At 37.7% G+C, this 21,874-nt stretch overlaps 1 protein-coding gene across 4 annotated transcripts in view; it reads right to left on the bottom strand.

The window, feature by feature from the left end:
- Positions 1-21,874, bottom strand: part of LOC124784582 (exportin-7) — a 247,235-nt gene that overhangs the window by 224,385 nt on the left and 976 nt on the right. For all 4 annotated transcript variants that reach the window (XM_047254115.1, XM_047254113.1, XM_047254114.1 and 1 more), the window contains exon 3: positions 6,244-6,410. In XM_047254115.1, the coding sequence (XP_047110071.1) occupies positions 6,244-6,410 (167 nt within the window). The remainder of the gene's footprint in view (positions 1-6,243; positions 6,411-21,874) is intronic.

Genomic DNA, 21,874 nt, shown 5'->3' on the forward strand with positions numbered 1-21,874 from the left:
TAAATATGAATATATCAAGGATTTGTTTTAAGCTAATCCATGAAAGTATAGATGTTACCGCAACAAAGAAGCTACTGAAGTGAAAACTGTATTTACTGACACTTTCAGAAATACAACCCTTGCACATAATGTCCATGACCCAAAAGCAAACAGTCAGTTTTTCTAATGAACCTACATTTCTTTCTTTTTCTGTAATGAAAAGTCACATATGATGTACTGAATTTCTTTCTTATAATTACTAGGAAAATTTTTTGCAGTCAGCTAAATGTATTCGATAAAATGATGTATTTTTTAACAATTTCATATGAGGTAAGAGTGCTATACCATGGACTCCCTTTACATGATCTATGCTTTCATTGTTCTTTCCGACTTTTGCATTTAGGTCTCCCATAATAATCAAGATGTCTCTCTTACTGGTACTTTTAATGGTGTCTCTTAAGGAGACGTAAAACTTTTTTCTTCAGTATCTGAGGTTTCTGTAGGAGCATAGCATTGGATGACTGTGGCATGTCAAACGTTTGTCTTAAAACGTGCTGTCAGTAGTCTTTCTGAAACCGGTTTCTATTCCACAAGACTCTTTTTCACTCCTTTGGTTAATGAAAGTCCAACTCCACTTCTGTGCTCTGCATCCTCTTATAATGGATCTGGGAGATGTGTTATTTTCTACCGGATTTGTCGATACCAAATTGTAAATGTTTTCTTATATTTTTGTCCGAATTTTTTTAAAATTGTATTTTGCCTTATTTTATACTAATTTACTTATATTTTTGAGAGTGACAGCATACTGATTACTATTAGTAGATGTGACGAGGAATATCAAAGAGACCGATTACAAGTGGAAGCTTGTGTGTTGTGTAAAATGTCTTTAATGCTGGAGTCGTCTTTGACTGTAGTCAGTTGGCAGTGAACTCTTGGTGTGTGTTGACGGTAGAACAATGTGCAGGTCGCCATCATAACAATTTGCTAGTGAACAGGAAAAATGAATTATGTTACTATTTTTTTATATAAACTTTAAGAAGAAACCACATTCGAAGAAATGGTATTTGAAGCACCAAAAATGAGGCAAACGCATTGAACCAGGTCATTTCTGCAGCCGATCTTCCACTAGACGACTGAAGCCAAGACAAATATCATCTTGTAAACATTTCACGGAAAAGGTACTGTCGCGAAATATGCGAAGTACAGTATATAAAAATAGTGAGCATATTTCACTCTCCAGCGGGTCCAGAGTATAGAAAGGTGTATCCATCTTGTGTTTGGATTTCTCCAAAATCTAGCGGAGAAATGAATGAAAATGGGGGTATGTTTTCAAATTTCTGTGCCAGTCACGATTTGGTGATTGGAGATACATTATTCCCACACAAGAATTGCCATAAGGTTACACAGGTATCCCCTGATCATAGAACAGAAAACCAAACTGATCACATAGTGCCAAGCAAAAAATTTAGAAGGTCGCTGATGAATGTGAGAAATAAATGTGGGACTGATGTTGGCAGTGACCACCACCTTATTGTTGCAAATTTTAGACTAAAATCATGGTTAAAAATAGAAAGTTCGAACAACGGAACAAAAAATATGATGTGGAAAAACTTAGAACAACAGCAAAACAAGAAGCTTTTTGTACTGAGCTAAGGAACTGATACGACGCTCTCCAAGCAGCACAGGAAAATGATGAAAATAGTGTTGTTGATACATGGACTCAGATTAAGGACATCTATTGCAATAAACAAACAGGTCCTTGGCTTTAAAAACCATTTGAAGAAAGATTGGATGTCTGAGCGTACATGGAATTTTATTAGCTGTAGGAAGGAGATTAAGGCAAAATTAAATATGAGTAAAATAACACAGCAGAAAACTTGAATGCAAGCTGAGTATGCAGCTACTGGCTCTCAAATAATGAGTACTGTGAGGAATGATAAGAGAATGTGGATGGATGAGCAAGCTCTGAGACCAGGGACAGCCACAGCAAGGGGTAATGCAAAAGATCTGTACCTCATCACTAGGATGTTGTCCAAAAAAGGTTTCAATAATAACAGACCTGTGAAAAGCAATGACAGGTCGACTGTTGACGACAGAAGAAGACCAACTTAGAAGGTGGAGAGAACATTTTTCTGAAGTTTTAAACAGAGAGCAACCTGAAGAGAGGGAGAGGTAATGGAATTTTCCAGATGCCACTGACAGAATCAATGTAAACACACCAACTACGACTGAAATTAAAATAGCTCTCAAACAGATAAAGAACGGGAAGGCTCCAGGAATGGATAATATTGCACCTGAGGTGCTAAAAGCAGACACTGACACCACCGTAAATCTACTGCATCCGTTGTTTGAGAAGATACGATCAGAAGAGAAAATACCAAAGGATTGGAAAGAAGGGCTGGTTATTAAGTTGTCAACGAAAGGGGATAGTACCAACTGTAATAACTGGTAAGGCATCACCCTCCTATCTGTACCAAGTCAAGTACTCTGTAGAGTGATGCTAAATCGTACCAAGGACTCAGTCGAGGCACGACAGAGAAAAGAGCAAGCTGAGTTTAGAGAACACACAAGTTGTGTCGATCTCATCAACACACTGCGTATAATACTTGAGCAGACTGCAGAACACACTCTATCTTACATTTATTGTTTTTGAAAATGCTTTTGGCTCTCTTAATAGGTGAGATATGTGGCATACCTTGGAAGAATATGGAATACCATCAAAGATAATAAATATTATTAAAGCCATGTATGTTGAATATGAATGTGGGGTGCTACACAATGGGAAACTTATTGAATCTATCCAAACAAATGCTGGGGTGAGGCAGGGATGTACTCTGTCACCTACCTTGTTCTTCTTGGTACTGGACAGCGTAATGAAAAAGAGTTGTTGATGGTAGGAGAAGAGGTATTCAGAGGGCAACGCAAGACATGCTTGAAGACCTTGACTTTGCTGACGATAACTGTCTGCTCTCGCAAAGACTGCTTGACATGGAAGAAAAGTCGGAAAGACTGAAATAGGAAGCAGAAGTTGCAGGACTTAAAATAAATGTTCAGAAAACTAAGGAAGTGAGAACGTGATCTGAAAAACAAGCAAAGCTAACAGCGTATGGAAAGGAACTGGAACAAGCAGACTCCTTTGTATATCTAGGAAGTACCGTCTGTAAAGATGGAGGGGCCAAGGAGGATGTAAAGAGTCGAATAAGGAAGGCAAATGGAGCCTTTGTACAACTGTACCCTGTCTGGCATAATAAGAACATCTCAAGACGAACCAGATGTTATATCAAATGACAAATTCCGGGAGATGACAAACCAGCGACCAATCCGTGAACAAATAAAGGAAAGAAAATGGAGGTGTATTGCTCACACTATATGCAAACAACAAGGAGCTGTTGAAAAGCCAGCACTGGATTGGAACCCACAAGGAACACATAGATGCGGCCGCCCGAAAAAGACATGGAAAAGAACAGTGGAAGTAGAAGCTCTGAAAGCGGGTGTAACATGGACATAAATGACATGTTTGGCTGCCAACAGAACCAGATGGAAGGTCTTGACTGCTGTCCTATGATCCAACAGGAACAACAGGAAATAAGTAAGTCACTCAACTAAGAGTGCTATAAAGGAACTGATCCACTGAAAGACAAGGCCTTTATCACTGTGACAGATGATGAGTCACTAAAAAGTGTTCTCTGCAAAATGAAATGTTACTAACCTGCATGTGGTGGACAAAATATAACAGACAGTCATTTAGTACTGCTTAGTGCCACCTTTGGCATCGAAAACATCCTGGGTATTTTGAATGTACTTCTAAATGGTGTCAGTTAAAGTTTCTATCATTGCTCACACAGAAACAATCATAATTCCCTGAGAGATGATGTAGCAGAGTAGAGCTCTGAACAGTCTTTGCCAATATACACTACAAAGGCTTTGATGACAAACAAGTCCAGTAGTAAGGGATGCCACAGAGACATGTTATTTCATCTTCATGCTCATTTCAAGTCAAGTCAGTCGGGGCACCATTTTCTCCCAGATATACAACACTGCCAGACTGTGCACCATGTTCACCTAAAATGGTTTCATGGATTTTCCTTTCATTTAAAGACATCCACACAGCACATTTTAGAACTGTAGTACAAGCATCTAAACCAATACAAACACTCTACATTATGTACAACAGCTCTAGTTGGAAACAAAAATTAAGCACTGATGTAGTGTCAGCATAAAGATGACTAATATTGAGACATAAACTCAGATTTTTGCCTAAGTTAATAATGGAAAGCCCCGAAAGTGGATGGCCACTTGCTTCTCTCTGTTGGACGTCCAGTACCGTAATAAAAATTCTCCTTCTCTTGATACAGAAGTTTTAGGTACCTGTAGAAGATTTGAAACTGAAAGATGTTAATTATGCAAGTGTCAATAAGTATGTAAGGTTGTATGAGACTGCAGATCAAAAATACCCCAATGTTCACAGATATGCTGCTGTTCCAATAAACTTCTACAGATGTTATAGGGCAAAGAGAAAATAAGAGATGATAATAGCGCACTAGTCAAGCCAGAGAATAAACCCTGGAAACAACATGGCCACATTATTTTTATCAACCCCATTCTTCTAGCACAACACACGTGCACTTAAGTTTCTCTACAAAAATGACCAAGTCACCTGAAGTGAAGATTCCAGTGTAGTTTCCACACAGCTGTAATAAATTGATGTTGGAAATTTGAGATGACGATAAGATTTCTTAAGAATACTGAAACAGCCAACATACAACTACTGTGTTCTTAGCACATATATGGAAACTAAGTACATCAACGGATAGTAAATGTTATCAGTGATACAGCCTGGCCTGAAAGTATCATTTAATTCTTCACAAAGGGGTCAACACAAATCTTACAGTAATTTTACGCAGAATTTGGTAAATGCATTACGACTACCACTGATGTATAAAGTAATGTTACATCCTGCTACGAATTTTTATGCATCATGCCTAAATCATACAAAGACAATTTTTTTTTTTATATCCATCTTGCAGTTAAACTCTATTAGATGCCTTTTTGATAACAATAGATAATGAAGACAGTGGTGGTATAATAAAGCCTGATCCCGACATATCATGCCGATCCTTTCAATGACCATGCCATAGTGGTATCAGTAATGAACAGATGATGTTGCCAAGCTGTTACTTGTGGGTTTTCCATTGTGTGTGTATTGAACTGAGGACCTAGAAACGATGGAGAGGCTTTGTCCTGCCAGAGCCCTCAGTGGTTCATAATCCCACAATAGGCCACAGCAGTCCACCTGCCCCACACCGAACCCAGGGTTATTGTGAGGTTCAGCCCCCAATGTACACCCCCCCCCCCCCCCCCAATCAAGAACGAGTCATACCAGATACCAGGCGAGTGCGAGTGTAGCCCCAAATATTTGCGTGGTAGGGCAATGATGGTGTACGCGTACGTGGAGACAGTGTTTGCGCAGCAATTGCCGACATAGTGTAACTGAGGCAGAATAAGGGAAACCAGCCTGCTTTCACTGAGGCAGATCGAAAACAGCCTTAAAAACCATCCACCATCGCACCGGAACTTGACATTAATCTGACAGGCAAATTCGTGCCGGGGACCAGAACACCTTCCTACTCGGGAAGCAGTGTGTTAGACCGCACAGCTAGCTGGGCGAGCTGCGTTTTCCATTACTCTTCCTTCCTTCACAGTTATTTCTCAATTCTTTTACTTTTTAAAGCAGGTTCTAGAGGGACCATTCGATCTCCACCTCCCTATTTTTATCTGCTACTTACAGTCTTTCCATTACTCTTCTGTGTTGGGAAGGCTTGGCTCTTAGCACTATGGGAGTTAACTGCTTTGGTCATCAGTCCCCTAGAGCTTAGAACTACTTAAACCTAACTAACCTAAGGACATCAACACATCCATGCCTGAGGCAGGATTCGAACCTGCGACCGTAGCGGTCGCGTGATTCCACACTGTAGCGCCTAGAACCGCTCGGCCACTCCGGCCAGCATTGGGAAGGCTTGACATTACTAAGCCAGTTCTGTTTATAATAACCAAATCAACATGTCATAAAATTAAATACTTAACATTACATACACAAAATACATCTACACCCACAAAAGTTTGTTAGGAACTTTACAATAATCTACTCTGCATAGTTTAAGTTATCTAGTAATGTGTAAAAGACCAAAATAAAAGTTGATAATATACAGTACCTTATTATAATCCAAGTAAGGAGAATGTTTAAAATAAACAGCTAAGACATACCTGCAGAAACTGTGTGACATCAGTGACAACATTTCTAAACACAAATTCTTCTTTGTCATTATCAAACCAACCAAGTTTGCTTATACGTGCAAACAATGTAACTAGTGCTTGAATTACAAAGTTAGGTAGCTTCGGACGAGTAAACAAATAGTTTAAAACATAGTTACCTGCAAAGAGTACAAAAATCATTTGGTGAGTTTCTACACATGAATATATAAAAAAATTAAAATATACCCTACTAGCAAAACTCTTGCAGCAAATTTTATTTGTTTCCTATTAGGCCAAAAACGCAATTCAGTATAGTGTTCTCCCAAAACTGATAGTAACCAGTGTAGTGTAAAATTCTAGGGAATAGGGTGGTTGGTTGATTTGGAGGTGGGGACCAAACAACGAGGTCATCGATCCCATCATATTACAGCCATGCCCTTTCAAAGGAACCATACTGGCATTTGCCAAAAGCGATTCACGGAAATCGCAGAAATCCTAAATCAGGATGGCTGGATGCGAGTTTGAACCATCAGCCTCCTGGATGCGAGTCCAGTATGTTAACCACTGTGCCACCTCAATCAGTAGGGGATAGGGGATACTGACTTTGTACAGCTACATGCAATACTCAAAAGCAACATGCACAGGACAGGAAAGCAAGGGAAAGAAAACAGCTTCATGAGACAATCCTGACATGATTAAAATCAATAAATCAGTTGAAATGCCATTTACATGTTCACTCACTAACTTTTAAAAGCGTTAAATAATAAATTGGCACCAGTTTGTACTTTCTGTGCCTACCTAAGGTGTTTGACTGTGTGAACCACAGTATTCTCCTAGGTAAATTGAAGTTTTATGAGATTGATGCCATAGCCTACCAATGGGTAATGTCATCTCTAACAAAAAGAATGCAGAAAGTTGTACTTAGTACAAAAGATTTTTTACGTATATACAGAGGTAACAATGTAATATGCACAACTGCACATCAAAGAGCAACTAGTCAGTGATACTAGACAATGTTCTATTTGCAATTTTGATTGAATTGTATATATCACACAACTACAAGTTTGCACTTACCGTACATTAGAATAAATGTCTAAAACAGTCAAGAAAATCTTTATTTCTGACATCTGTCTGTTCACCGAGTGTGTACTGTGATTGTTCTTTGAAGGTACCATAAACAAAAATTTCCTCAATTGTTTTACACATTCACTCTAATATACTGTAAGTGGACACTTGTAGTTGTGTAATATATACAGTACACTCCAAACCACATCACATGAAATGGAATATTGACTAGTACTGCTGATTAGTTTTTCTTTGATGTGCAGTTGTGCATATTACATTGTCATCCCTGACTATATCTAAAAATCTTGTAAGTACAGTATATGAATGTCAAAAAACTACAAAACTGGTTGTATCTACAGCTAATCAATCTTACTGTAAATTACTCTCATTACATTGTACCATGTCATGCAGATGCCTGAAAATGGGTTAATGGTGAAGCTGCAATTGCAAAATGAAATTCTAACAGCTGAAAGCAAGATGAAATTATTCAATAATTTACAGAAGCTGTGGGCCCATACTACAAGACAACAAAGTTCTTAAGTACCACTTCCTGGTTTCCTGTGAATGGTCTCACCCTTAATTTTAAAAAGATACAACATACTCAGTTCTGCATATCTACAAGTACTTTAACAATGACAACGTAATAAGTGGGAAGGAAATAATAGGGTGGAAATTTTCAAAATTCTTAGGTGTCCATAATGCTGAGAATTTAAACTGGAAAAAGCAAATTTTTCATAAAACAACTTAGTTTTGCCACATTTGCACTCAAAATGACTGCAAATCTTGGGAAGAGAGACAGCATTAAGTTGCCACATTTTCATTCCATAATGTCATATGGAATAATGTTAGGGAAAAACTTATCTTCAGAAAGAAAGTCATCATAGCTCAAAACCTTGCTGTGAGAATAATGTGAGATGCTTATCCACAATCATCCTGTAAGACAACTGATTAAGTAGTTGAGCATTCTGACTACTACCTCACACTGTATGTATTTCCTCATGAAGTTTCTTGTAAAAAATCGACTGCCATTCAGGAGGAACAATGACGTACATAACTACAATACTAGAAGGAAAAAAGACATTCATTACTCCACATTAAGGTTGTCTTTAACACAAAAAGGATTTCACAATGCCGCAACTAAAATTTCTGATCACTTACCCAGTGATACAAAATTTCTGACATACAGTAAAGTAAAATTTGAAAACAACCTGAAAATAGTTCTCCTTGACAACTCTTCCTATTCCGCAGAAGAAAGTATATTATTGTAAAATGTAAAAGATGTTTGTTAGGAATTACTAACTCACATCTGTATATTTTAAAAAAAGACTTGGTTAGTGCAAGTAGGACTCACACTCTGAGGGTTCCATACAACAGAATCACACACTGAAGTGTCAAAGAAACTGGTATAGGCACGTGTATTCAATTAAGGAAATACGTAAAAGGCAAAATATGGCACTGCGGTCAGCAAAAAGTGTCTAGTGCAGTTGTTAGATTGGTTACTGCTCCTACTATGGCAGGTTATCAAGATGTGAGTGAATTCAAACGTGGTGCTGTAGTCAGCGCACGAGCGCTGGGAAACAGTGTCTCCGAAGTAGTGATGAAGTGGGGATTTTCGCTTACGACCATTTCACAAGTATACCGGCTTTCAGTGCCAATGGCCCCTTCATATACCCTTGATGACTCCGTGGCACAAAGCTTCACACCTAGCCTTGGCCCACCAACACCGACACTGGACTGTTGATGGCTGGAAACATGTTGCCTGGTGGGACAAGTCTCCTTTCAAATTGCATCAAGCAATGGAGACAACCTCATGAATCCATGGACCCTGCATGTCAGCAGGGGACTGCTCAAACTGGTGGAGGCTCTGTAGTGGTGTGGGGCATGTTCAGCTGGAGAGTGACATGTACGTAAACATTCTGTCTCATCACCTGCATCCATTCACGTCCACCGTGCATTCCGACAGCCTTGGGCAATTCCAGCAGGACAATGTGATAGCCTACACATCCAGAATTGCTGCAGAGTGGCTCCAGGAACACACTTCTGAGTCTAAACACTCCCGCTGGCCATATCTGGGATGCCTTTCAATATGCTGTTCAGAAGAGATATCCACCCCCCCCCCCCTCATTCTCTCTCTCTCTCTCTCTCTCTCTCTCTCTCTCTCTCTCTCTCTCTCTCTCACACACACACACACACACACACACACACACGCACACACACACACACACACACACACACACACACACACACACACACACAAAATTTGTCTATTGCAGGAATCTTTAAGATTTTTGCCTGTTATTGACACTGATACTGGCAAGTTATCAGTCTTGCAAATTCCAAGATTTTCAAGAATGTTTTAATTTTATGTTTGAATTTGGATAACAAAAAATGTGATACAATTACAAATTAACAGTTTTTGGATTTTTTTTCCTTTACTTGTACTATTTAAACTTGCTTCTTGACCACTCCATGATTTGAGGTCAACGGGAAGTACCCTATAGGTTTTGATGTCTGAGTTTGAGAGTATGAAAATGTCTGACATACATGGCTGTATCTTTTGACTGCACTGACTTCCAACCTTACATTTATTACACTACTACAGGACTATATACTTTAGTATCTGACAAATTTCGAACTCAGAAGTCAATCCATTCCTGAGGAAAAGCGTCTTTAACAGTCAGGCACACACACAACATAGAGATCCTATATGGGTTCCGTTTGCATCAATTGTGGTGTGGGGTACACAACCCTAAAGAAATAAATAAATATTATAAATGTTCAGCATGTAGCCACATCTACAAATTAATTTGCTATCAGAATGTAAAATGACTTGTTACGCATCATCACGATGTATCATTCAAAATGATCCATGGAACATGAAACATAATTATTGATAAGAACTGATGTAACAATCTTCTAGCAGGAAGTGTCCACAGAAGTTTATTTCCTTCATAAAAAAAAATCTTTTTTTGTTTAATGTCAACATCTTCAAGACAATCAAGTAAATACTGATAATGGTAAACAAATGAGTCGACTATACATATTGTATTTTTCTCCTATATTCAGAGAAACAGCTGCTATGAAGATCGTTAAATGTGATATGTGTTAATACGACCCACGACAATAAACTGGCCGAGATAGGAGCCACTAGAAATGATCAATCAATGACATCACTAACAAGACTGAGTTACAGAAGAAACCAGTTCGTCATCACAATTTTCACTAATAAAACTAAAAGACTGTGACTTCACTAGTCAATGCACAATCGCAGTATCAATTCTTCAGTACCCCACTACAGTTACAGAGGTCTAGTGTACAACACAATCAATGCCATTGTTGAACCCCCCCCCCCCCCCCATGACCAAATGTGTCACTATTTTCATTATTGATCTTTCAGCTGAAAATAATGACCCTGTCAAGCCTTATCATAGAGGAGTGTACCCTGTTCCCAAATTACTGTTCTTTAAAATGTCCATATCCACAATGCAAGAAACATTGGTAATATCCATGTCTCAATCTAGAACAGCATTATACCACGTAAGAAGTGTTTCACGGCTAACAGTTCACTTATTCAACAGCCTACCTAGTGATTTAAAACAGCAACAACATAAGAAAATACCTTTAAACGTAACTTTAAGCCATTTCTGAAGAAACAGAGCTTCTATGTTACTTTAAATCCGTCTTGATTGCAATTTTTTTTATTATTATTCATAATAATAAAAAAATACTGCTGGTTATTGTAGTTAATTTATTTAGGGAAAGCACAAAATACAAAAATCACGATGGTCAGAAGAGAATTTTGCCACAATGCTTCATAATAGAGGTCCACTGCTTTAAGCTCTGTACCTCTCATTCACAGTGAATGAAAATGCCCTAATGATCAAAAACCAATATTACTGAAATGTATTTTTTTTTATTATTATTATTCATAATAATAAAAAAAAAAATTTGCAATCAAGACGGATTTAAAGTAACATAAAATCACTGATTGCTGTTATCCCATAAGACATTATGTCTGTTTTTGCAAAACAGAGCTTCTTTTCAGTTAAAATATCTACATATTACTGAAATGGACCAATAAATAATGGTGGTGGCAGAGGTGTACTAGTAAACAACATGAACTGTATCACCACCCACAGGAACTAAGTGACATATTTTAAACAAAATACACTACAGTGTGAACACTTTAATGTGGCAGATGACCATGCATGTAAACAACTAGAACTTAGATGACCAAGGGAACAGCAGCAGTGCAGGGGAACAATTTTTGCCTCCCCCTCACAGACTGATTCAAGGTGATGGAAACAACTGAGCTCTTCTGGTGTATTGGGAGTGGTACTTGAATGCTGTGATGGAATAGGATTAGGCTCTTCATCCACTCCAATATAAGAAAATAAAAAACACACACACAACAAAAAGGAAAGTAGAGTACACAAAGCATTTGGTAATGGCTAGAACATAATTGCTTACTGAGGTTGGCAGTGCCATAAGCAATGTAGTTCAGGCCCAACCTCTAGCAACGTCTCAAGTGCCCCCTCCCCACATAAACTACCATGTTAAAGTGTCTGCACTATAAAGACATCTATGACAAACATACAAACAAAAACATTGCTGATACCATCCACACAATATATGGCATCTAACTTCAAAGAACAGACTAACAGCTCACAATGTTTATTAGACCCTTCTCTGGTGCACCTAGTTACTCTCTCAGTTCTAGCTTCCACAATTTTTCTCCCTACACAGCATTCAATGTTCACTTGTTTATTTTTAGTTTTTTCCTCTACTAATTTTAAAGGTGGAACTGTGTTGTGTTTTGAGAAAATCATGTTGAAAAATAACAAAATAATGTACAACCACAAAAATTCCCAAAACTGATAACAGTAGTTCTTATTTAATGTAAAACGCATATTATTCATGGAAAATATTATAGGCCCTGCACGTAGTCACCAAACAAAAGCTAATAGCAGATCACTCAAAATTAGTCACCCATGACTGTTTCCACCACCCAAAACCTCCCCTAATATTACTCATAAGAAAGAAAATTAAGAAAAGACATATGCCATTCAACATCCCCCTACATCATTAGAGGTGGAGAACAAGCATGGATGAATCAAGTATGGGACAGAACATAGGACGCAGACTTCTGAAAAGAGCCACATACTGCTGGTTATTGTAGTTAATTTATTTAGGGAAAGCACAAAATACAAAAATCACGATGGTCAGAAGAGAATTTTGCCACAATGCTTCATAATAGAGGTCCACTGCTTTAAGCTCTGTACCTCTCATTCACAGTGAATGAAAATGCCCTAATGATCAAAAACCAATATTACTGAAATGTATTTTCCTCTCTTCCTTAAGTGTAACAGTATCCACTCGGTGAGCTCATCCAAACCATTCATCAGTCTTTACCGACACACTTTTACAGACAAGATGCAAATCATCACATAACCCACAGGCCTACACTGGTTCCAAACACTGTATTGTTGCCATCCAATGTTGAGCTCACTGGGCAACATCTCAGATGGTACTAGAAAAAATAGCCAACTTTACAGTATGGGAACTCCCAATACACCCCTTAAATAAAGCAGTACTTAAACCATTGTTGGTACCAAATAAACAAGAAAGTTTCTTTCTTCCTTTTTTCCCCCTGGTAAGGTTACATGGAAGCTCAGGAATAACCTCCCTATTGCCAACACAATCATTACCGAGTACAAGTTCAGAGTTGAGATGTAATCTGGGGTGATCTTTAAAAAAGAAGCATCCTGGCATGTGCCTGAAGAGATTTAATGACACCAAAGATGACTTGAATTTGGGTGACTAGATGGGGATTTGAACCCCAAACACCTCAATTGAGAGTCCAGTATCTTATTGCTTCACCATCTCACTTGGTGACAGGAGTAAGCTGTCGGTACGTGGACTGTGCTTTTCAAACATCAAAGTTGAGCACACAGTGTTCAATTTGCTGCTGAATGCTCGGAAACAATGTGACTTGGGCATATGGTATGTGTGCCTCAATGTGGCATATGCGACCATTCCACACTCTAGTGGCAGTTGTCCTCTGTAGTTGGCTTGCAAATTATTCTATTTACAAAATAGTCATATATAAAATTTCTATGTTAGCCCTGTTACACACACATTCCCCTCTCTTGTCCATATGCTAGTCATGTTCTTCTATCATTTGTATACATAAAAAAACAATATCCATCAACAAGTTGTAAGGCAGAAAGGACAATACTCTACCACATCGAATCAATAAGGACATTGGCTTAGAGAAGTCTCGTCACAAATAGTGCAAAACAGATTTACAACTGTTCTCCACACAAGATAAAAATTAATTCATCACTCTCACTTTTTAGTAACTCTCTAAGGTCATTCTTAGTTGATCAGTGTTCCTACTCACTAGCAGAATCTTTACAACATGTGAAACACAAGACTTGAAACACAAAAGTGCAAACTGTCTTATAGACAAAACCCACTGAACACACTCCTCACAAAGAGCATACTTATACAGTATGCATTCAGCCCTCCCTCAAACGTTCACTGTCACAGAATTTTCCTCTCATGATTTCCTAATACTACCACCAGAGGCTCTCCCATGAGAGTTGGGCTAGAACACTGCTGTGCAAACAGAATTTGTGGACTGTGGATTGTTGTGCCACTAGATATATAATTTCCAGGCTCAGCATTTCTGAATGGATTTTACAAGTATCATTTCAAGCCATAGCACCTTCTGTGATTTCATCCCCCATTACATAAATTTAATTTCAGTGAATGTAAATCACTTTATTATATGCCTCGTATCCAGAAAGCCAGGATTCTCCAGTCTGTTCATCCTGTAGGGGCTATTATTAGAATGTGTTTTTAACAGTAATCGTTATTTAGTTCATAATACATAATACTAGCACATTCTAAACAGTTCATGAGTATGTCTTGTTGTAGAAACACAAACAAATCAACACTGTGTTAGGTCAAGCTCATTGGCATTTGAACACTCTGTTTTGTGATTAAAAAATGTCTTCAAATGTAAAATTTTATAAAACCTTTACTCCAGTGGTAGACTCCCTAGCAGGTGAGGAAGACTAAAATACATGGAAGCTTGGAATGAAACTAATTCTAATATATGAAACATTATGGGACTGCCACGTGTTCAAGTGCTGCTACAAATGCAGAGGAGAACAAAGACGTGTGGACACTTATTCTTTTGCATGTGGATAAATCTCTGTATGCACATGTTAAACAACAACAACTACAAAGGCAAAGGAAGCCTTAGATACTCCGGAAAACTAGCTTGCTGGAAAAACAAAACTAGAGCTCTGGGATATAGGGCAATACATTATACAAATTTCAGGGAAATGTTCAGAATTACATAGCCGTATTCGAAAGTAGCTAAATGGAAATGTGGAATAATACCTCAAGTTCGGCAAAGATGGCAATGATCATTCTTTATTCACAAAACATTGTAACAAATCACTACATGGTTTCTACAAAGAAACAAGTAAAAGACGAAAATAAAATGTCTCAATTTCTAGAAGTATGGTCACGTCTAGTCCACCTGTCCCCAGAAGCAAGAAGCTTCAAATACTGATTCCGAGGGAGCACACAAATCATCGTTTTGTGCACTCGGTGTTTTGGATTTTAACCAGAATGACACATATTTTCAAGTAAGGGATGTCTTCCAACATTTTGCACCAGAAAATTGCTCACAAAATAATGGTAAAGTGTGCTGATAATGCTGAATTAGTAAATGAAGGGAAAGGAAATCTTATTGCCCAATCCCCAGCTATATATTTCATCCGAAGAGTTATTCTTGTCCCAGACTTAGACACTAAGTTGTTGTCAGATTCTGTATTGGTTAAGAAAGACATAAATTATGTTTATGACAAAGATAGATGTACGATGTTCAAAAGGGATGATTTACTTTATTCTGGAGTGGAGTTAAATGACATTTACAAACTGAAAACTACTGAACTTGTGTCAGATGAGCAAGCTCTACCTTTTGGAAAAATTATTAACAAGGAAGACTTGTGGCACTGTAGCCTTGTCATGTTTGAGTTGACACTGGACTTTACAGAGTGGAGGCATAAAGTTGGAATCTTATGATTCTGAACATGCTGACAAGAGTAAATTGTGTGCTTGATAAAATGTGTCAATTTCCATTTTCTAAGGCTGGAGGACAATGTGCAACTGAGCTGCTTGGCTCGGTGCTTGTGGATTTACGTGAGGCGATGGAGCAAATGTCAAATGGCATGGCTATGGGTAGCTCTGAGGGATGAAGTAGTGAAGGCAGCAGAGGATCAAGTAGGTAAAAAGACGAGGTCTAGTAGAAAGGTAACAGAACAAATGTTGAATTTAATTGGTGAAAGGAGAAGATATAAAAACGCAGTAAATGAAGCAGGCAAAAAGGAATACAAACGTCTCAAAAACGTGATTGACAGGAAGTGCAAAATGGCTAAGCAGGGATGGCTAGAGGACAAATGTAAGGATGTAGAGGCTTATCTCACTAGGGGTAAGATAGATACTGCCTACAGGAAAATTAAAGATACCTTTGGAGAAAAGAGAACCACTTGTATGAATATCAAGAGCTCAGATGGAAACCCAGTTCTAAGCAAAGAAGGGAAAGCAGAAAGGGAGAAGGAGTATATAGAGGGTCTATACAAGGGCGATGTACTTCAGGACAATATTATGGAAATGGAAGAGGATGTAGATGAATATCAAATGGGAGATACGATACTGCGTGAAGAGTTTGACAGAGCACTGAAAGACCTGAGTCGAAACAAGGCTGCAGGAGTAGACAACATTCCATTAGAACTACTGATGGCCTTGGGAGAGCCAGTCCTGACAAAACTCTACCATCTGGTGAGCAAGATGTATGAAACAGGCGAAATACCCTCAGACTTCAAGAAGAATATAATAATTCCAATCCCAAAGAAAGCTGGTGTTGACAGATGCGAAAATTACCGAACTATCAGTTTAATACGTCACAGCTGCAAAATACTAACGCGAATTCTTTACAGACGAATGGAAAAACTGGTAGAAGCCGACCTCAGCGAAGATCAGTTTGGATTCCGCAGAAATGTTGGAACACATGAGGCAATACTGACCCTACAACTTATCTTGGAAGCTAGATTAAGGAAAGGCAAACCTACATTTCTAGCATTTGTAGACTTGGAGAAAGCTTTTGACAATGTTGACTGGAATACTCTCTTTCAAAATCTAAAGGTGGCAGGGGTAAAATACAGGAAGCGAAAGGCTATTTACAATTTGTACAGAAACCAGATGGCAGTTATAAGAGTCGAGGGGCATGAAAGGGAAGCAGCGGTTGGGAAGGGAGTGAGACAGGGTTGTAGCCTGCCCCCGATGTTATTCAATCTGTATATTGAGCAAGCAGTAAAGGAAACAAAAGAAAAATTCGGAGTAGGTCTTCAAATCCATGGAGAAGAAATAAAAACGTTGAGGTTCGCCAATGACATTGTAATACTGTCAGAGACAGCAAAGGACTTGGAAGAGCAGTTGAATGGAATGGACAGTGTCTTGAAAGGAGGATATAAGATGAACATCAACAAAAGCAAAACGAGGATAATGGAATGTAGTCGAATTAAGTCAGGTAATGCTGAGGGAATTAGATTAGGAAATGAGACACTTAAAGTAGTAAAGGAGTTTTGCTATTTGGGGAGCAAAATAACTGATGATGGTCGAAGTAGAGAAGATATAAAATGTAGACTGGCAATGGCAAGGAAAGCGTTTCTGAAGAAGACAAATTTGTTAACATCGAGTATAGATTTAAGTGTCAGGAAGTCATTTCTGAAAGTATTTGTATGGAGTGTAGCCATGTATGGAAGTGAAACATGGACGATAAATAGTTTGGACAAGAAGAGAATAGAAGTTTTCGAAATTTGGTGCGACAGAAGAATGCTGAAGATTAGATGGGTAAATCACATAACTAATGAGAAGGTATTGAATATAATTGGGGAGAAGAGGAGTTTGTGGCACAACTTGACAAGAAGGGACCGGTTGGTAGGACATGTTCTGAGGCATCAAGGGATCACAAATTTAGCATTGGAGGGCAGCATGGAGGGTAAAAATCGTAGAGGGAGACCAAGAGATGAATACACTAAGCAGATTCAGAAGGATGTAGGTTGCAGTAAGTACTGGGAGATGAAGAAGCTTGCACAGGATAGAGTAGCATGGAGAGCTGCATCAAACCAGTCTCAGGACTGAAGACAACAACAACAACAACAACAACAAAAAGTACATGATTGCACTTTTGGATGATTATTACAGGACATTGATATTTTCTGAAGAGTAAAACCCAATCATATGATTTTGCAGTGAGTTTAAAAATTATGCACAAATAGGATTAGTGGAAAAGATCAGACACTGGCTGCAGATTTGTGAACATTATGTTTCATTCATTTTTCAGAAAGAAAGGGTTTGAGTGTGCGATAAATGTTCCCTATAGTCCAGTAGAATGATATAGTGTAAAGGACTAACAGATTACTTAGTGGGATGGCATGGTGCCTGTTATTCGAATCTGGTCTACCTAAGCAATATTGAGCAGAGGGATGAAATACAGGTGTCATAAACAATATGTTTACATAAATAATCTTGTTCCTCAAAAAATAGTTCAAATGGCTCTAAGCACTATGAGACTTAACATCTGAGGTCATCAGTCCCCTAGACTTAGAACTACTTCAACCTAACTAACCCAAGGACATCACACACATCCATGACCGAGGCAGGATTCGAACCTGTGACCGTAGCAGCAGCGCGGTTCCGGACTGAAGCGCCCAGAACCGCTCAAGCCATAGTGGTTGGCTCTTGTTCCTCATAGAGGGCTTAATAGTGATGCACACCATAAGTTATGGAAAGAAGAAGTACCTTAGTTGTTGAGCTCTTCTCCATACACTAGATAAAAAAAAAAAAGAGTGGAAAATCGTTCTACAGAACTTCAAGAAAATTGTGAAATGCAGAAGTGTGGTTTTTCTGGAGGATGAGTACAGGACAGGCAATACCAGGACACCAATTGTATATGAAAATTACTGCATGATCTGGCCAAGTGAACAGTATGCTGAACAGGACACGGCAGAAGAAATAGTGGAAGTCAGCACTGCTAGGACTGACAGTGCTGAACTGATCAAGACCCAGACTACATCCTGGACTCTCAATCAGTAGTACATGCAATGGAGACACAAATACTGTTAACAGATCCTACGGCTCTAGAGGATGACCAGTCAATAGGGGTAGCCCATGTATTCAAACTCAAGGAGTACCTGGATTTGATAAATCATTTTTACATTGCAGGAGGAGATCCTGTGAATCAGGAGGAGGCCATGCCAAGGAGTGGCACATAAAACTGCATAAAGGCCATGGAAGAGGGAATAAAAGTGTTTCTGTTTCTACAAAAATGGTGATTGGGAACTTGTGGACTCACCAAGGAATAAAAATTAAAAAGAAATGCAGATGACACAGCACTCTATCATGCTAGATTTGTTCCTAAGGGATTCACATAAAAAAATGATATGGATTATGTTAGAACTTTTTTGGCAGTTGTAAGACATAGTACTGTCAGAGCTCTCATTAATTTAGCTGCAAATTTTGATTTTAAGAGTCATAATCTGAATATTAAAATTGCTTTTCTATATAGGGCTTGAAGGAAAGCACTGTCATGAAACAACCACATGATTTTGTATCAATACGTAATGAAGGCGAAGTCTTATAACTATCCAAGGCCATATATGGTTAGAAAACACAACAGAGTGGAATGAAAAGACAAAAACTGTACTTTTAGATTTGGTTATTTTACAAATGACTGATTCCATAGTCACGGGTGTGACACTTGAACTCTATGAATGAACTGTGTAATAATTTTAAGATGTCCCGTATTAAAGATTCCTATTTCAATATATATCATTTAAAAGGAAATTGATTACATTACTAAGCCTGAATATAATTTTCTTTTAGTAACTGATGGAAACCTATATTATTAGCCAAAAATCATATGTCGTGGGTTTGACAAAATGCAGAAGTGCAATGTAGCACATTGACCATTACAGGGAAAAATCTGTGAATTGGATGTAAACAAATTAATAACTGTACAATGCTGAAAACTTACTGTATTAGCCATGAAAATGTCAGAAAGAAAATTACATTATTTTCAAAGTAATAACATAATTTCTGTTGTCACAGGTGTGACATAATTATGTCACGGGTGTGACATGTACAAATTTCTCTCAATATTTCCGAGAATTAAAGGGTGATAATGGATTCATTACATTTTTTGCAGTACAAACAAATCACATTGCTTAATGAAAGTGGTGTTGGTGTTAAATTAATAAAAAACACAATTCTTTAATAGAGACTAACAGACAGCTCATCTTCAACTGAAACACTCTCTTAGCTCAACATAATACACAATATGGAGAATGAAGCATTGCCATGTTCAAATAAATAAAGGAATGAATATTCAACTAGCTAACTAAAGAAATATAAACAGAAATAGTTTCACAAAAGTAATTAAAAAACTATTTCCTTTCATCTGAATCGCAGGAAGATTCAAAATTTTAACAACATTCTTTTGTAAAGAAACAATTGAAATGTCATTTTCATTAGCAGAAAAGAGTTTTGTTTTATTTCTCACGAGGTTTTAAAAACATATCATTGATTTGATCGGCCACACACACTGATTGGAAAACAGCAACAAAATTCAGTCCATTTCCCCTCTCACTCTGTAGCTTGAAGATCAAAAAGGTTCCAGCTTTAGTTTCCTTAGTATCAGGGTTTGAATTCTTAAATTCCTCATAGGCCTCACCAACAGTCATAATCATATACCGCTTCTGAACATGTTCTCGTTTTCCACTTCTGTGGTTGTTAACAGATTTTACATCATGAATACCAGGAGTAGCTCAACTATCATCATCTTGACAAAAATACTCATCTACTTTATTCCTTGTTTCAGTTGGCAAACTTCTTGAACCTTTTGGGGATATCTTAACATTTCTTTTAATTTCAGCAAGATCCAGTTCCTTAACCAGTTTCCTGACAACAGCAGTCCATTTCCCTGAACTGTTTGGAAGTGATGTTTTTTCCTTGTGTATAGCTTCGGCTAATGCCTGGGAACATTTGTAGGATCCTAATTCACTGGTACGGTTTGTTTCTGCCATATTTTTCTGTTTCCTTTCTCTACACAACCTTTGTCTAGTTTTACCATTCTCTCTCTTTTTTAGTAGACTGCATTGGTTCATCAGCAGCTGCTGTCTGTTCTTCATTCTTCTCATTCTGTCTCTTTCTCTCTCCTTTTTTAAGTGTTCTTCATGTTTCAGTGGATCGGTTCATTCATTTTATCCCACAGCTTTCTCATTCTTTCTGTTGAAGAAATCATTATCTGGGAATGTAAGATTTATTTTTAACATCAGTAAACCTCTATTTATTTGAAATCTCACCAACTACAGATTCTTTTAAATTTTATATACTGGTATTTAAGTACACTGGAAAATCTTTAAAAATGTGTGAATATTGTCACACCCATGACAAATATTACTGTCACACCAGTGACAACATTCCTGTACAAAATACAGTTATTTCCAAAACTTAATAGATTTAGGAGTTAATACATTTTCTTAACCTCACTTTCCTATAATATTAACAACTTTGAAGTATTTGTTCAAACAAGAAGCAAACTTTATCTTCTTTTTTGTCACAGGGGTGTCAGTAATCCCTGACACTTTCAAAATGAGAAAAAAAATCCAAAAGAAAGCTTACCAGAAAAAAATATTCAGTGCAGGATATAAAGGAAACCTATTGTTAAACAGTAAGGCACTTTTTTTTGCATCATCTGTTTCACAGACAGCATATCAGTTCAGCCAATATAATGAAGCTTTTTGGTGTTTATGGAGTATAGTCAACTACAACTTTGGGATGAGAATTCATAACTAAATATCTTGAATACAATAAATATGAGATTCAAATAATTAAATTTGATATTTTGTTGTGTATTACCATGCCTAAATCTTTATTGTACTGATTTTCAAAAAATGACCACTTGGCTCATTTCATGTGGAATGAGCCAAATACTGAAGAAGATCGAATGTTCATTAGTGGCCAGGTAGAAATGTTGTATTGTTGCTTTGTACATATACAATTTTTTTGTCTCTTGTAAAAATAGCGTGATGAGTAGCTGTGACAGCTAATCTAAAAAGGATATAAAACAGACCCAATCAACGTTCAAAACACACAGACCATTTACTTTGTTTAGCCTGGTTACATTATTTCATTAGGTATGCAAAATACATGCATTACAAAACAATGCATTATGAAGGAAAAGTGCTCTTATTGTTCTACACTTGAGCATGTACTGTACAGCAGCAGCTCTACTCAACAGGTAAACAGTGTGTGGCCATATTTACAAAATACGGTCTGCTCAATGTCCAACCAGTACTCGTAAGTTCATCTGGCCCAAAATGTATGGAACACAAGAAATAACTGCACATCCCTCAAGAAGGAAACGAAAACATTACAAATAAAAGCATGTGAGAGAACAAAGACAATTTGTGCTTCAAGCACTCTAAACTGAGTAAAA

This window comes from Schistocerca piceifrons, chromosome 1, assembly GCF_021461385.2.
Source record: "Schistocerca piceifrons isolate TAMUIC-IGC-003096 chromosome 1, iqSchPice1.1, whole genome shotgun sequence".
Taxonomy (NCBI): Eukaryota; Metazoa; Arthropoda; class Insecta; order Orthoptera; family Acrididae; genus Schistocerca; species Schistocerca piceifrons.